Source organism: Aquarana catesbeiana, linkage group LG10 (assembly GCF_042186555.1).
Source record: "Aquarana catesbeiana isolate 2022-GZ linkage group LG10, ASM4218655v1, whole genome shotgun sequence".
NCBI classification, from domain to species: Eukaryota; Metazoa; Chordata; class Amphibia; order Anura; family Ranidae; genus Aquarana; species Aquarana catesbeiana.
Genome location: NC_133333.1, coordinates 20846884 through 20864553, shown reverse-complemented (window position 1 = coordinate 20864553; position 17670 = coordinate 20846884). Strand labels below are relative to the sequence as shown.

The 17670-nt window shown below is 47.0% G+C and overlaps 1 protein-coding gene across 1 annotated transcript in view; it reads right to left on the bottom strand.

The window, feature by feature from the left end:
• LOC141110430 (phospholipase A2 inhibitor 25 kDa subunit-like) overlaps positions 1 to 17670 on the bottom strand; it is a 56708-nt gene that overhangs the window by 20450 nt on the left and 18588 nt on the right. Inside the window, exons 3-4 of the mRNA XM_073601775.1 lie at positions 6683 to 6832; positions 3014 to 3154 (exon numbers count right to left, since the gene is read on the bottom strand). Coding sequence (XP_073457876.1) covers positions 3014 to 3154; positions 6683 to 6832 — 291 coding nt within the window. The remainder of the gene's footprint in view (positions 1 to 3013; positions 3155 to 6682; positions 6833 to 17670) is intronic.

Below are 17670 nucleotides of genomic sequence, written 5' to 3'. Positions count from 1 at the left end.
ACAGTGTCCCCCCGTGTCCTCCACCCACCCACGGTGTCCCCCTGTGTCCTCCACCCACCCACAGTGTCCCCCTGGGTCCTCCACCCACCCACGGTGTCCCCCTGTGTCCTCCACCCACGTACAGTGTCCCCCTGTGTCCTCCACCCACCAACGGTTTCCCCCTGTGTCCTCCACCCACGGTGTCCCCCTGTGTCCTCCACCCACCCACAGTGTCCCCCTGTGTCCTCCACCCACGGTGTCCCCCTGTGTCCTCCACACACCCACAGTGTCCCCCTGTGTACTCCACCCACCCACAGTGTACCCCTGTGTTCTCCACCGACCCACGGTGTCCTCCTGTGTCCTCCACCCACCGTACCCCCCTGTGTCCTCCACCCACACACAGTGTCCCCGTGTCCTCCACCCACCCCCTGTGTCCTCCACCCACAGTGTCCCCCTGTGACCTCCACCCACAGTGTCCTCCACTCACCGTGTCCTCCATCCACACACAGTTTCCCCCTGTGTCCTCCACCCAGCTATGGTGTCCCCCTGTGTTCTCCACCCACTCACAGTGCCCCCCCCATGTCCTCCACCCACCCACGGTGTCCCTCTGTGTCCTCCACCAACCCACCGTGCCCCCCCTGTGTCCTCCACCCACCTACGGTGTCTCCCTGTGTCCTCCACACACAGTGTTCCCCTGTGTCCTCCAACCACACACAGTGTCCCCCTGTGTCCTCCACCCACACACAGTGTCCCCCTGTGTCCTCCACCCACACACAGTGTCCCCCTGTGTCCTCCACCCACCCACAGTGTCCCCCTGTGTCCTCCACCCACAGTGTCCCCCTGTGTCCTCCACCCACCCACCCACGGTGTCCCCCTGTGTCCTCCACCCACCCATGGTGTTCCCGTGTTCTCCACCCATGGTGTCCCCCTGTGTCCTTCACCCATCCACGGTATCCCCCTGTTTTGTCCACCCCCTCCGGCGCCTCGAATGTAGATTAGGGGGCCGGACGCATGGATGGGGGGGGCGACGCCCCTGCATTACAGGCCGCCACCGGTTGGTTCTTTATATGTTATGGGATTGATTCAGTCAGATTGATTTCATTCATCCAATCTGTTATTTTAGTACACAGTCACATGTGTTCACAATTTTAAAGGAACAGCTCACTGTACTAATGACAGGAAGGGGTTAAACATTTAGGGGTTAGCTGTGTGCCTAACCAGTGTTTTTATGTACTGTGTTAGGTGCTTTTACTAGGGGAAGAGATCAAATGTATTCCCTGCTTTGCAGGAACACAAAATCCATCCCTTCCCCCCTGTCAGAACGGAGATCTGCCTTATTTACATATGCAGATCCCCATCCTGTGTGTTTTACCCACGATCGGTGGGTTGCCGGCGGACATCGATTGCCCGACACCCACAGTTCCGCTTCTGTTGCGGTGCAGAATCATATATATATATATATATATATATATATATATATATATGATTCTGCATAGGAGAGCCGCCTTGTAGCAGTAAAATATGCTATTGGGTGGCCTTTAGACGAGGAGTACGGGTTTGGGGTTTTTTCCATATTCATTCAGTCCGATGGTGCATCTCTCCCCCAGCGCCTCTACTCTGAGAACCGAGCGATCGCACACAGCCGATCACTCGGTTTTCAGAGCTCAATGAGCAGAGAGCTGCAGACTGTCAGACACAGCTCTCTGTTCTCCCCCCTTCTCGCTCATTGGAGTGCTGGGCTGTGGAGAGGGGGCGGGGAGCGGCCATCTCAGGCTCTCAGCAGATCGCTGAGAGGCTGAGTCGGGTGTCAGTCCAGGCACCTGGAGGATCCAGGCTTTATTGTCGGGATGAATCAGCAAGTCTCAGCCGTGAGTCTTTGCTGAGAGCTTTTGACAAAAAAACTGTCTTTTATTTAAGGATAGTGATCACATGAAGCCATTTATTATCACATAGTTTTTTGGACACTTTTTTAAATCATAATGATAACAGAAATCACCCAAATGGCCCTAATCAAAAGTTTCCATCTCCTGGAATGTTTGGCCTTGGTACGGACACAGAAGGTGGTACACACAGGTTAAAATGGCAATTAAAAGGTTAATTTCCCACATTTGTGGCTTTTTAAATCACAATTAGTGTCTGTGTATAAATAGTCAATGAGATCATTAGCTCTTACTTGGATGCCCGAAACAGGTTAGACAATGAGCCATGAGGAGGTAGAAAAGAACAGTCAAAAGACCTGCGTAACAAAGTAATGGAAATTTATAAAGATGGAAAGGGATATAAAAAGATACCCAAAGCCTTGAATTTGTCAATCAGTATTGTTTAATCACTTATTAAGAAGTGGAAAATTAGGAGCTCTTTTGATACCAAGCCAAGGTCAGGTAGACCAAGAAAGATTGCAGCCACAACTGGTGGAAGAATTTCCCAGGATACAAAGAAAAAACCCCACAGGTAACCTCAGGAGAAATACAGGCTGCTCTCAAAAAGACAGTGTGGTTGTTTTTAAGGAGCACAATACAATGATACTTCAACAAAAAAGAGCTGCATGGCTGAGCTGCACCCCCTGTGTCTGTACCCTGGCTATTTTAATCCATAAAAACCCACATAACTGCACCCCAACCATGTCCATTGCATACAGTTGCAGCCCCATTCAGGAGGGATCATTTTTGCCACACCAGATCCGTAGTCCACTGCCTTTGCAGCTCAGAGGAGTGGTTGGGGGTGGGGGGTGTAAAAATGAGGCCCAACCTCATATTTTTATCACCATCACCACAAATGTAAATGAGGCCTAACGAAGTCCAGGACTGAAGTCAAAACAGGAGTTCTGATCCTTCTCAAAGTCTAAAAATCTGTCTATAGATGCATTTTATTCTTGGGTCAAGATGAATGGCACCCCCAATGCACCTCACTGTGTGTATCGTGGAGCATGACACATACTAATAAAGGTGTTTCAGCACGTTTTACTGCAATTCAAAATTTAAAATGAGTAAAAACTATTTATTTTTTATTTTTTGGCTTGATCTGTAATACTGACCTGATAGTTTTGTGGTCTGGAGAAGACACATGTTCTCCTCCCCCGTACACTGCATCGTATCTGAAGTGTAACACCAGGTGGAGTCAGCAGACATGCACGATCGGCATGTCAATCCATTAGATCCTGAGCTGTCCCTTGGCACTAAGGTAAAAAACATAACAGGTATGTCATGGCATAAAATTAAACAGAACCTACATTATCTCACAAAAGTGAGTACACCCCTCATATTTCTGTAACTATTTTATTATATCTTTTCATGTGACAACACTGAAGAAATGACACTTTGCTACAATGTAAAGTAGTGAGTGTACAGCTTGTATAACAGTGTAAATTTGCTGTCCCCTCAAAATAACTCAACACACAGCCATTAATGTCTAAACCTCTGGCAACAAAAGTAAGTACACCTCTAAGTAAAATTTTTAGCTCACTTTTTTGTATAATGTATAAGATGATGTTACGCTGAGTAAATAGATACCTAACATTTTACGGTTTAAAATTGTGCACACTCGTGGAATGGCGACTAACTACGGTACTTAAAATTGTTAACGATTACTTGTTTAGAGTAACAGAGGAAGTCTAGTGCTAGAATTTTTGCTCTCACTCTAACAATCACAGTGATACCTCATGTGTGGTTTAAACACTGTTTAAATTTGCGGGCGCGCACGGAGGGATAGAGCGCGCACGGAGGGATGGAGCATTTAAAAAAAAAAATTAAATTTTTTTTTTATTCATATTATTTTCATTTATTTTTTTACACTGTCCCTTTAAAAATAAAATAAAACTTCTGATCACTTTTATTGCTGTCACAAGGAATGTAAACATCCCTTATGACAGTTATAGGCAGTGACAGGTATTCTTTTTGGAGGGATCTGGTGTCTAAAAGACCCCAAACCCCTCCTCTGCACTTAAAAATATTCAAAACGGCAAGATCTGCGTTTCTGAATACTGTCCTTTTTTTATAAAATTTGGCGCCGTTGGCTGCCGAGTAAACCGGAAGTTCAGGTTTGGTAACTAAGTAAAGTGGACACAATGCTAGTCACATCTCCAAGAGGATTAGCAGACAGAAGCAACAGGTGACTCAATTAACAATGGGGATTCACACCTAGAAGGCACACAATGGGGAATTATAAAATGAGGTGAAAGATACTTTAAAGTGATACTAAAGTCTTGTTTTTTTTTTCTTTAAAAGTAAAAACATGTTATACTTACCTGCTCTGTGCAGTGGTTTTGCACAGAGTAGCCTGGATCCTCTTCTTCTCGGGTGCCCCGCCGGCGCTCCTAGCCCCTCCCTCCTGCCAGGAGCCCCCAAAGCAGGCAGCTTGCTATGGGGGCACCCGAGTCCAGCCGTGGTTTGGCCCCGCCTCCTCTATTTCCTCATTGGTTAACTGACTTTTATTGACAGCAGTGGGAGCCATTGGGGCCGCTGCTGTTTCTCAGTGAATCAGGAGGGACACACAGAAGGTTTTTTAATCTTAATGCATAGAATGCATTATGATAAAAAAAACCCTTCTGTCTTTAGAACTACTTTAATAAACAGATTACACATAACAGCAGCAGACACCGGCGTTAGGTTGTTTTGAGCTGATTATAGTAACATCTGTTCTGAGTATGGCGGGGGGTGAAGTAGTCATTGCTGGTTTGGCCACAGAGACCCCAAATCTGTATCCAGGTCCTCGGTTCCCAGAGTCTGTGTGTTTTTCGGGGAGACGTAGACCCAAATTCAAAGCAAAACCACTTCAAAGGTCCCCCGGGGCACACACCTCTCAAAGACTAGAGCCCCCTTTAAAAGTCAGGGCCCATTGTCAGTAGACAAGAGGCTACCCTGAAGTCCCCTCTAAAAGCCCATGTCCTGGTTGAGTTTGTCACTCAGATCTGGGCCTCCATTGCCAAAAAAAATACCAATATCTTACTGTTAGAAAACTCCTAAAAAATTGATGATGATGATGATGATGATGATGATGATGATGATGATGATGACGATGATGTCTTCCTCTCGTACTACATATGAACTAAGTAAATTCCAGACTACTCATCAAATGGATTCAGATAATGTTGGCAAGGAAGGAGGCGCAATGGCTATGGATAGGGGTCTATAATTTAATGAATTCAGTACTAATAAACAGACCCATCTATGACATTCCCAGGGCAGCAATTTAGCTTGTCAGCTTTATATTTAGTGTGACCAAACAATACTTCACTCATGGAAAACTCCCACAATAACCTTCTCAGAGGTCAAAGTAAATGGTACCATGGTCAACTAAAAATGGACTTCAATTGCACAGTTCCTGAAATATTGATTCCTGTGGATGGGGGCAGGAGGTGAGGACAAGGGATGGGCAGGAGGGATGCTGCCCTGGGTGCTGTGGTATCATGTGAGGTGGGGGGTGGGGGGCACCACAAGGAAATTGGGGGGAGGGTATTTGTGTCGAGAAAGGGAGTTTAGGGAGCAGCAGGTGGTAAGAATTGTTCTAGGAGGGCAAATTTGGGGCGGTGCGCTAGGAGTGGTGATTTGGGGGGGAGGGTTGTGTTGGGAGGGGGATGGGGGAAGAGGATTTGTGCTAGGAGGGAGGATTTGGGGGGTTTGTGTTGGGAGGGAGATGGGGGAAGAATATTAGTGCTAGGAGGGCAGAATCGGGGCAGGAGGATAGGGGCAGGAGGTGAGGACAAGGGGTGGGCAGGAAGGATGCTTCCCTGGGTGCTATGGTATCATGTGTTGTGGGGAGGACCAAAAGGAGATTGGGAGAGTGTATTTGTGTTGAGAAGGGGAATTTGGGGAGCGGCAGGGGAAGAAAAATTGTTCTAGGAGCGCAAATTTGGGGAGGTGCGCTAGAAGTGGTGATTTGGGGGGTTTGTGTTGGGAGGGAGATGGGGGAAGAATATTAGTGCTAGGAGGGCGGAATAGGGGCAGGAGGTGAGGACAAGGGGTTGGCAGGAAGGATGCTTCCCTAGCCGCTATGGCATCATGTAAGGTGGGGGGCACCAAAAGGAGATTGGGGGAGGGTATTTGTGTTGAGAAGGGGAATTTGGGGAGCCGCAGGGGGGGTAAGAATTGTTCTAGGAGGGCAAATTTGGGGAGGTGTGCTAGGAGTGGTGATTTGGGGGGGGGGGGGTTGTGCTAGGAGGGGAAATTTGTGGGGAGGGTATGTGCTAGGATGGGGGGTTGGGGGGGATTTGTGTTGGAAGGGTGGAATTTGGAAAGGATTTGTGCTTGTAGGGAAAATTTGAGGGGGAGAGGATTTGTGCTAGGAGGTTTTTTTTTTTTGGGGGGGGGACTTGTACTGGGAAAGGGGGCATTTATGCTTAGGGGATGAGTATACAGATTAGTGCTCGCTTTTTATTTTATTTTTTTGAGGGAGGGGATTTTCACCGACACACAAAGCTCATACATCTTGGGGGGGTCCCAATTTGGCATGTTCGCCCTGGTCTCAAGATCACCAAGTCCTGGCACTGATTACACTAAATCTAGTGAAACATTTCAGCTAATTGAATTGCTCACAACCCCCTCAATGAGAGTTTGGTGCTCTCATTGGACTGAAAATATGAGGACTGTGCTGTGTGGAAGAGCTGTGTAAATCTCAGAATTGGATGGACAGGAGTACAAATGGCAAGTAAAAATAGCCTTATATGTGTATTTAACTGTGTATAAGAAAACAGCAGATAGTCACTTACAGGAAGGAAGAGTCGGGATGCATCCATCAGTTTCACAACACGATGTCCCCATCTTCACTCTCACATTGTGGGGAAGGCTCATACTTCCTCTCATGTCACACTGGTTCTGCGGTGTACAGGACATCACATATGATTTTGAAGCAATGATACCTACAAGTAAAAAAAAAAAGTATCATTATCTGCAACAATAATAAACAACGACTTAGGAGTCCTTTTAGGCCCCTTTTACACGATCGAGCCGCCTGTCCGTTTTTTCAGGCCGATCCATTGACTTCTATGGGGAGGCGGATGTCAGCGGATGTGTGTCCGCTGCCACCCGCCTGCCATCCCATCCGACAAGATCTGCTCAAAACAGATGTATGGTGATACGTTCGCCATCCGTCCAGCGGATCGAATCGATTGAAAATGGACAGGCGGGCCGTTTTCATATAATCTCCCCATAGAGGAGAGCAGGGCTCTGATAGGTCCGTCTCTGCAATGTCAGCGGAGTTGGACCTGTCATCTGCCTGCTCAGCGGGCATCAGTGGAGCGATCCCCCCCTGCTGAGCAAGCGGAGTCCGTCAAAACTGATCTTCCCCGTGTGAAAGGGGCCTTATAAAACTGAGATGAGCAGCAATCCTTAAGATCAGGGCTGCTGTTAGAAATCACGGGGCTCCATACAGCCTACCTAAAAGGTACTCTGCCCCCTCCCCTCCGGCCGGAAGTGTCTGAGAACATCATAGATTTATCAGTCACTGACTTTGCGGCCTCAGGTGCAAAGATTAATGAAATAGAAGAGCTCTGAAGCTTATTGCTCATTCACAAGCTGAAGCACAGTAAACACAGTTTACTATGCTTCAGGGATGAATGGACACAGGAGTGATTGGTACCAATCACTTACTGTGTGCGTTCAGGAACGGAAGGGGCCAATAAATCATATATTTACTGCCATCTTCCCCCACTCTTTTCTTGCCGAACCCCCGCCCCCCCCCCCCCCCCCCCCGTGTGCCCGCAGCAGCTGACGGCAGGAGAGGAGGGAAGCCGGGAGCACTGCAAGGAAAGGGGCCCACAGGAGGGCCCAGGCAGCATATGGGAGGGGTGCATGTGCTAGAACCAATCCCCTGCAGTGCAGCTGGAGGGAAAAGCTGCCAGCGTTGCAGGGGAAGGTAGAAGAGGATCAGTGTCTGCAATAAAACAGTACAGCTGGCCCTCCTGCTCCGCGGGTGCCTGGCAGTGGCGTAGCGTGGGGGATGCAGGGGGTGCCGTGGCCCCGGGCGCGAGATTTAGGGGGACGCAAGTATGTGTCACTGGCTGCCTCCTCCTAATTTCTAATTCTGTGTCCCCGCGCTCCGGCCGCCATGTTAAGTGTCCGGCGCCCTGTGATTGGGTGTATGAGGGTCATGTGAGGCGAAGGGCTGGCCTGTCCTCGATCGCTCCTGAAGTCCTGCCTCTGCACATGACCCCCATACGCCCAATCACAGGGCGTTGGACACTGAACATGGCAGCAAGCAGAGCGCAGGGGAGAGAAGAATGTGAGCCGCCGCTGTGTTCTCCTCCTCCGGATCGATGCAGCCAGGAGAAGAAGGTGAGTGAGAGTCTTGTTACTGGCCGGGGGGGGGGGGGGCGAGAGAGAGAGAGACTGTAGGCAGGACAGTGTAGTGTAGTATAGTATGGAGGTCAGTGTAGTGTAGTATGGTGGTTAGTGTAGTGGACAGTATAGTGGTCAGTGTAGTATGGTGGTCAGTGTAGTATGGTGGTCAGTATAGTGGTTAGTGTAGTATAGTGGACAGTGTAGTATAGTGATCAGTATAGTGTAGTTTAGTATGGAGGTCAGTGTAGTGTGGTGGACAGTGTAGTATGGCGGTCAGTATAGTGTAGTATAGTGGACAGTGTAGTGTAGTGGTTAGTGTAGTGGACAGTATAGTATAGTGGACAGTTTAGTATGGTGGTCAGTGTAGTGTAGTATAGTGGACAGTGTAGTATGGTGGTCAGTATAGTGTAGTATAGTGGACAGTGTAGTATAGTGGTCAGTGTAGTATGGTGGTCAGTATAGTGTAGTATAGTGGTCAGTGTAGTATAGTGGTCAGTGTAGTATGGTGGTCAGTATAGTGTAGTATAGTGGTCAGTGTAGTATAGTGGTCAGTGTAGTATAGTGGACAGTGTAGTATAGTGGACAGTGTAGTATAGTGGTCAGTGTAGTATGGTGGTCAGTATAGTGTAGTATAGTGGTCAGTGTAGTATAGTGGTCAGTGTAGTATGGTGGTCAGTATAGTGTAGTATAGTGGTCAGTGTAGTATAGTGGTCAGTGTAGTATAGTGGACAGTGTAGTATAGTGGTCAGTGTAGTATAGTGGACAGTGTAGTATAGTAGACAGTGTAGTGGATAGTATAGTGGACAGTGTAGTATAGTGGACAGTGTAGTATAGTGGTCAGTGTAGTATAGTGGACAGTGTAGTATAGTGGACAGTGTAGTATAGTAGACAGTGTAGTGGATAGTATAGTGGACAGTGTAGTATAGTGGACAGTATAGTGTAGTATAGTGGACAGTGTAGTATAGTGGACAGTGTAGTATAGTGGACAGTGTAGTATGGTGGTCAGTGTAGTGTAGTATAGTGGATAGTGTAGTATAGTGGTCAGTGTAGTGTAGTATAGTGGACAGTGTAGTATGGTGGTCAGTATAGTGTAGTATAGTGGACAGTGTAGTATAGTGGTCAGTGTAGTATGGTGGTCAGTATAGTGTAGTATAGTGGACAGTGTAGTATAGTGAACAGTGTAGTGGTTAGTGTAGTGGATAGTATAGTGGACAGTGTAGTATAGTGGACAGTGTAGTATGGTGGTCAGTATAGTGTAGTATAGTGGACAGTGTGGACAGCTTGTTAGAAGTGGAAAGACCTTCCTCTTCTAACAAGCTGACAACGGAGAATGTATCTCAGCGCCTTGAGGCGATTCAGTTCGCATTTGCTGCGCTTGACAAATCATTCATTCAGTGTAGTATGGTGGACAGTGTAGTATAGTGGACAGTGTAGTATAGTGGACAGTGTAGTATAGTATAGTGGTTAGTATAGTGGTCAGTATAGTGGACAGTGTAGTATGGTGGTCAGTATAGTGGACAGTGTAGTATGGTGGTCAGTATAGTGGTCAGTGTAATATAGTGGACAGTATAGTATAGTGGTCAGTATAGTGGTCAGTATAGTATAGTGGTGAGTGTAGTGGACAATGTAGTGTAGTGGTCAGTATAGGAATCAGTTAGGTCAGTACTATTGTATTTGAAGGGACTCAGGGATAGCTAAAAGTCCGCAGGTTGGGGGGGGAGGGGCGCAAATTACTTGCCTTGCCCCGGGTGCTGACAACCCACGCTACGCCACTGGTGCCTGGGTCCCCCTTTTGACCTGATGGGACCCAATACTACCTTATCAGCAGCCCTGCTGATGATTACAGCTCTCTTTAAATCATTAACCATTTATGAAACTGACTTAGGGTTGGCACCTATCCGGGATTCACCCGGACAGTCTGGGTTTTGATTTTGAAATATGTGTCCAGGTTTCAGTCAGCCTGAAACCCGGGCACATTATTCAGACAGGAATGTGGCTCAGAACAGGACCTGACAGGAGGGGAAGGGGGCATTATGTATGCTACATTAATATTCTCTCTGGCATGCCCAAAGGTATCCCAGGTGTGTTGAATGAACGAATGAATGAAAAATTTATAGAGCGCTGCAAATGCGAACTGAATCGCCTCAAGGCGTTAATGCGTTGGTGTTGACAGCTTCTAGAAGAGGAAGGTCTTGAGTTTTTTCCTGAAAGCCAGATGGTTTTCTTCCATGCGGATGTGGGGCGGAAGTGCGTTCCATAGGTCCTTGGACTGCTAACCTACGTTCTCCCTTTGCTTTGTAGCGGTATTTGGGAATGAGAAGGAGGTTTTGGTTAGATGATCGAAGATTGCGATTGGGTGTGTAGTGTTTTATTTTCTCTCGAAGGTATTGAGGCGCGTTTCCTTGTATGCATTTGTGGGTGAGGCAGAGGGTCTTGAATGTGATCCGATTCTTTACAGTTAGCCAGTGTAGGCTCCTCAGGGATGGGGAAATTGACCAGGGTTTTTTTCCTGTTAACAGTCTTGCCGCCGTATTTTGGATGAGTTGTAAGCGCGCAAGCTGATATTGGGGTAATCCTATATAGAGCGGGTTAGTGTAATCGAGTCGGGAATTGATGATTGTTCCAACTACTGCTGCTTTGTCCTCCTCTGGGATGAAGGGGATAAGTCTACGTAACAGGCGGAGAAGATGGTGGGATCCACTGACTACCGATCCTATTTGTGCATCCATTGTCATTTCTGAGTCAAAGATAACTCCGAGACTCTTGACTTTGGTGCTCGGAGAGATGGTCTGTCCTAAGATGGTGGGAGGTGTCCACAGAACCTTGTTTTTGGCATTTTGGTTAGCGTGTAGGAGAAGAAGTTCTGTTTTTGATCCGTTGAGTTTGAGGGAGCTAACGGCTATCATAGTGAGGCATTTTTCTAGTTGTTGATGGTGGTCTTTTTGTCCGGTGATGCAAAGGTACAGTTGGGTGTCATCAGCATATGAGTGGAAGGAGAGGTCCGATTTTCTGATGATTTTGAGGAGTGGGCGGATATAGATGTTGAAAAGGACTGGTGATAAGGGTGAACCCTGCGGGACTCCACAGGAGATTGCCCGGCTTTCAGAGGTGAATGCTCCAAGTTTCACTATCTGAGAGCGATTCTCTAAGAAGGATGCAAACCATTTTAGCCCAGAGTCTGTGACTCCTGCTACTTCTGTGAGGCGGGCGAGTAGAGTGTTGTGGTCCACTGTGTCAAATGCTGCACTGAGGTCTAATAGTACCAAGAGACATGATTCTCCGTCATCTGCTGCTTCGAGGGCATCATCCCATATTTTGAGAAGTGCTGTTTCTGTGCCATGTCCTGGGCGAAAGCCTGATTGCAGAGGATCCAGGAGTTGGTGTGTGTCCATGTGGCGCTGTAGCTGTTGTACTACCGCTTTCTCCATAATCTTGGAGATGGTGTTGAGGCTTGTTATTGGTCTGCGGTAGTTGGGGTCCTTAGGGTCGAGATTGGGTTTCTTTAGTAGGGGTTTGATGATACCTTGCTTGAGAGTGGTTGGCACAATCCCCTCTTTGAATGACTGATTTATGAGGTGTGTTATAGTAGGGGCCAGAATGTCGGAACACTCTTTCAGGAGTTTTGTGGGGATTATGTCATTTGGAGATGTGCTGTCTCGAAGACTTCTCATGATGTTTCTAGTCGTGTCAGTGGAGATTGGTGTTAAAGCGAGATCTGGTGGTTTTGTGATGTTTGTGTCGATATCCTCTTCTTGCTGTGGGTGAGTTGTTTTTTTGTGGTGAATTGATTTCCGAATATTGTCGATTTTGTCGATGAAGAACTTTGATAGCTCATTACAGAGTTTTTGAGTATCGTTTGCTGGGGGCTCTAAGCAGGTAGATTTCATTGATTGGGCGACTATTTTGAAGAGTTCCCGCGGTCGGTTTAAGGCAGTTGAGATGGTGTTTGAAAAATGTTCTTTTTTGGCTTGGAAGATTGCTTTGTGGTAATTCACAGTGAGTACTTTGTATTTTGTATGGTTTTCCTTGGTAGGATTTCTTCTCCATGCCCTTTCAGCTCTTCTACGTTCTTGTTTCAGTAGTGTGAGGGTGTCATTAAACCATCTGGAGTTTTTTTTGCGGATGAGTGTTCTGCGTTTTGGCGCCACTAAGTCTGCTGTTTGTAGTAGTGCCTTGTTTAGGAAGTTGAGTGTTTGTTCCGTTGAGAAGTTTGAGTTTAACAATGGTATTTTGTTTGATAAAGTGGTTTTGAAGAGTTCGGAGTGTAGTTTCTTCTGAGATCTGTTCCAATGTGTTGTTGTTATATGTTTCTGTTTTTGAAGGGTGGTGTCGGTGGTGATTTTAAACTTGATAGCGTGGTGGTCCGTCCATGGAAGCGGTGTGTTGTCAAATATGTTGATGTCCATATTCTGTTCGAAGATGAGGTCTAGAGTGTGTCCTGAACCATGCGTGGGAGCATTTATCAGTTGTCGAAGACCTAGTTCTTCCAGTTGGTTAATGCAGGCGGTCGCGATAGGGTCTTGGGTAGAGTTTGCCCAGAGGTTGAAGTCCCCAAGTATCAGAAAATGTTTGTTTTTGTTACAATCCTTTATATACTAAAGCAAAAAAAAAAAAAACTGTGTGCCGCTAAAAGTTTCCAGGTTTGGCTTAAAAAAAAAGTGGGCGGCACAGTGGTGTAGTGGGTAGCACTCTCGCCTAGCAGTAAAAAGGGTCGCTGGTTCGAATCCCAACCACTACCGACACTACCTGCCTGGAGTTTGCATGTTCTCCCTGTGACTGCGTGGCTTTCCTCCCACTCTCCAAAAACATGCTGGTAGGTTAATTGGCTTCTGTCCAAAATTGTTCCTAGTATATGAATGTGAGTTAGGGACCTTAGATTCAATGGCATTCCTAGGAGGGGGCCAGAGGGGGCACTGACCCCCCCCCCCCCCAAAATTATGCTGTGCCCCACCATTTTTTTTTTTACAAAAAAGGCAATGTTTTTTTGTTTGCATTCATATCGGATGCGTTGCATCTTACTCGGGCCGCCGCTGGAGTAACACAGTCTCTATTGAGAGGGAGAGCGTCCCCAGTCAGCTCCTGCAGGGGATTCCACCCCCCTCCCTCTGCTCGCTGACACTGCATAATGCGAGCGCTCACATAACCACGGCCGCCCGATCTGCTCCTTCCCCTGCATCCTCATTGGCAGGGAGAAGAACAAGTTGCAGGAAGGACTCCACCAGGACTCTCAGTTACTGAAAAAACTCCTTAGGACAGGAGAACCAGCCCGTAAATTCCAAGAGATGCCAGACCAGCGCTGTCAATAGCAGGGGCAGGACAGCAAGAGGAGGCCGGGGAACCCCACAGTGGCAGAACACCAGGGCCCGGTGGCAAGACAACCTTTGCAACCCTGATAGTTCTCCCACTGCTTTGGACCCTTATATTTTCTTGGCATGCTGGTGACATATATCTCTTGTCGCTGGAGAACTGAGAGGGAAGGAGGACATTCATTGACTTCCTTCTTCCTCAATCAGAGCCCCTAAGATAGTGAAAAAGCACCCTTGTCTTTCACAACCCCCCCCCCCCCTGTAGAGAAGGTTAGAAACAGAATACGCATATATATACTGGTATGTGTAGATTGTAAGCTCTAACGAGCAGGGCCCTCTGATTCCTATTGTAACAAATTGTAATGTAACTAATGTCTGCCCTCATGTTGTAAAGCGCTGGGCAAACTGTTGGCGCTATATAAATCCTGTATAATAATAAAATATATATATATATATATATATATATATATATATATATACACACACACGCATACAGTATCTCACAAAAGTGAGTACACCCCTCACATTTTTATAAATATTCTATTCTAATTTTTCATGTGACAACACTTAGACCCCATTCACACAGGGGCAACACGACTTGCAGGTCGCCTCAGCGACCTGCAAACGACTGCCCGGGCGACTTGCAAAACGACTTCTGTATAGAAGTCTATGCAAGTCGCCCCAAGTCGCCCCCGAAGTCGTACAGGAACCTTTTTCTAAGTCGGAGCGACTTGCGTCGCTCCCCTTAGAACGGCTCCATAGCACAGAACGGGAGGCGACTTGTCAGGCGACTAGGTTGCCTGACAAGTCGTCCCTGTGTGAATGGGGTCTGAAGAAATGACACTTTGCTACAATGTAAAGCAGTGAGTGTACATCTTGTATAACAGTGTAAATTTGCTGTCCCCTCAAAATAACTCAACACACAGCCATTAATGTCTAAACCGCTGGCAACAAAAGTGAGTACACCCCTAAGTGAAAATGTCCAAACTGGGCCCAAAGTGTTAAAATTTTGTGTGGCCATCATTATTTTTCAGCACCGCCTTAACCCTCTTGGGCATGGAGTTCACCAGAGCTTCACAGGTTGCCACTGGAGTCCTCTTCCCCTCCTCCATGACGACATCACGGAGCTGGTGGGTGTTAGAGACCTTGCGCTCCTCCACCTTCCATTTGAGGATGCCCCACAGATGCTCAATAGGATTTAGGTCTGGAGACATGCTTGGCCAGTCCATCACCTTTACCCTCAGCTTCTTTCGTAAGGCAGTGGTTGTCCTGGAGGTGTGTTTGGGGTCATTATCATGTTGGAATACTGCCCTGCAGCCCAGTCTCTGAAGGGAGGGGATCATGCTCTGCTTCAGTATGTCACAGTACATGTTGGCATTCATGGTTCCCTCAATGAACTGTAGCCCCCCAGTGCCGGCAGCACTCATGCAGCCCCAGACATGACACTCCCACCAACATGCTTGACTGTAGACAAGACACACTTGTCTTTGTACTCCTCACCTGGTTGCTGCCACACATGCTTGACACCATCTGAACCAAATAAGTTTTATCTTGGTCTCATCAGACCAGAGGACATGGTTCCAGTAATCCATGTCCTTAGTCTGCTTGTCTTCAGCAAACTGTTTGCAGGCTTTCTTGTACATCATCCTTAGAAGAGGCTTCCTTCTGGGATGACAGCCATGCAAACCAATTTGATGCAGTGTGCGGCGTATGGTCTGAGCACTGACAGGCTGACCCCCCACCCCTTCAACCTCTGCAGCAATGCTGGCAGCACTCGTACGTCTATTTCCCAAAGACACCCTCTGGATATGACGCTGAGCACGTGCTGTGTGTTGAGTTATTTTGAGGGGCAGCAAATTTACACTGTTATGCAAGCTGTACACTCACTACTTTACATTGTAGCAAGGTGTCATTTCTTCAGTGTTGTCACATGAAAAGATAGAATAAAATATTTACAAAAATGTGAGAGGTGTACTCACTTTTGTGAAATACTGTGTGTATGTATATATATATATATATATATACACACTGTATATTAAACATGGGCTAAACACCCCCCTGTTTGGTTCTCAGCAGAACTCCCGAACAGGGGAATAGTTCTAACCCGAACGGTGAACCCCATTTTGAAGGCTTATTTGCAAGTAATTGCCCATAAAAGGGGTATAGGGGCCCGGGTACAGCCCTGGAGGACATGTATATATATATATATATATATATATATATATATATATATATATATATATATATATATATATATATATATATATATATCAGGGGCGGACTGACCATTCGGGCACTCGGGCACTGACCGAGGGCCCCATGCCACTACCACTAAGGGGCCCCATCAGGGTTGCCAGCCTCAATAAAACCAGGGACAGTTTGTAAAAATCTGTGTTTTTTTAAAAATCCCAAGATTATAGCTGCCCCGCCTCTCCAGTCCTATTTATACTGTGTGTGTGTATATTGTGTGTCTGTGTGCTTATACTGTATGAGTGTGTGTGTAAACTGTGTGGCCCCATAATCTATTGCCTGGGGGCCCCATAATCTCATATTGCCTGGGGGGCCCCATAATCTCCTATTGCCCGGGGGCCCCATAATCTCCTATTGCCCGGGGGCCCCATGAGTTGTCAGTCCGCCCCTGATATATATATATATATATATTTTTTTTTTGTTAAAAGCAATCGTTTTTTTCATGAACAGTGATTTTAATTATGCCTAAAGTGCAACATTAAAAATGGAAAATTCCATTAAATGTAGTGCCCAGGGGGTCCCCTTAAAGGAGTTATAAGGCAGAAGGTTTTTTTACCTTAAAGCATTCTATGCATTAAGATAAAAAAACCTTTTCTGTGTAGAAGCCCCCCCCCCCCTGCACCCCCCCTAATTAATTACATGAGCCCCATCTCTCTCCAGCAATGTCCACAAATGTCTAAGTACACTCCTCCTGATTCACTGAGACACAGCAGCAGCGCCATTGGCTCCTGTGGCTGTCAATCAAAGTCACTCAGCCAATTAGGGGAGAGAGGGGGCAGGACTGGGTCAGGGCTCCGTGTCTGAATGGATACACAGAGCTCTGACTCGGCTCGGGTGCCCCCCCATAGGAAGCTGCTGGCTGTGGGGGCACTCGATAGGAGTGAAGGGCCAGGAGCAGCAAAAAGGGACCCGAGACGAGGAGGATCTGTGCTGCACTGTGCAAAACCAACTGCACATAAGAGGTAAGTATAACATGTTTGGCCCTTCGGGACTGGTATGATTTGGAGGGGAACCCCGCGCCAAATAAAAAAAAAAAAAAAACGGCGTGCCCCCCCCCCCCCAAATCCATACCAGACCTTTATCTGGGCATGCAGCCTGGCAGGTCAGGAAAGGGGGGAGGAGCGGCCACATGCCCTTAACATGGGGGAGGGGATGCTTTTTTTGTACAGGGGGGGCAGTTTACTATGCCTCAGTTATAAATGAACATAGTGAGTGAGTGTGTTCAAAGTGTACATTTAGAAAAGAAAGGGGGAAGTAAATTACATAATTCCTAGCCCCTTTCCCTGAAACAGGAGGGAAGCCAGCAGCACTGCGGGGTAGGGAGGGGGGCCAAAACGGGGGGGGGAGCCCAGGCAGTAGGGGTAATCGGCAATGCCAGTAGAGATTAGGGTGTGCCCAGGCAAACATGGCACACCCCCTGCACACACCTATGGACACTGTAATGTGAAACCAAAATGGCAACCATCTCAATTTATAGCAATCTTTTAACAAACAAGACAAAAGTTTCCCAGCGCACTTAACCCCCCCCTCCAAAAAAAAATCAAAACAAACTACACTGTCAATTCTTTGCATTAAAATGGAGGTTTTATTTGCAAAACATTTACAAATATATGCAAAGGCTGCACTGTCTCGTTAAGGTCGTCCTGTATATTGCGGTCCCAGCCCTAATTTTTGAGAGTGTCCATGTTAGAGGATATATAGCGATAGATAGAAGAGTAGATATGGTTGGAGCCCATTTCTCCTTAAAGGTGGAGGGGCACACCAGAAGCCCAACAAATCCCAACTGCAGATTTATGCCGCGTACACACAATCGCACATTCCGACAACAAAATCCATGGATTTTTTCCGATGGATGTTGGCTC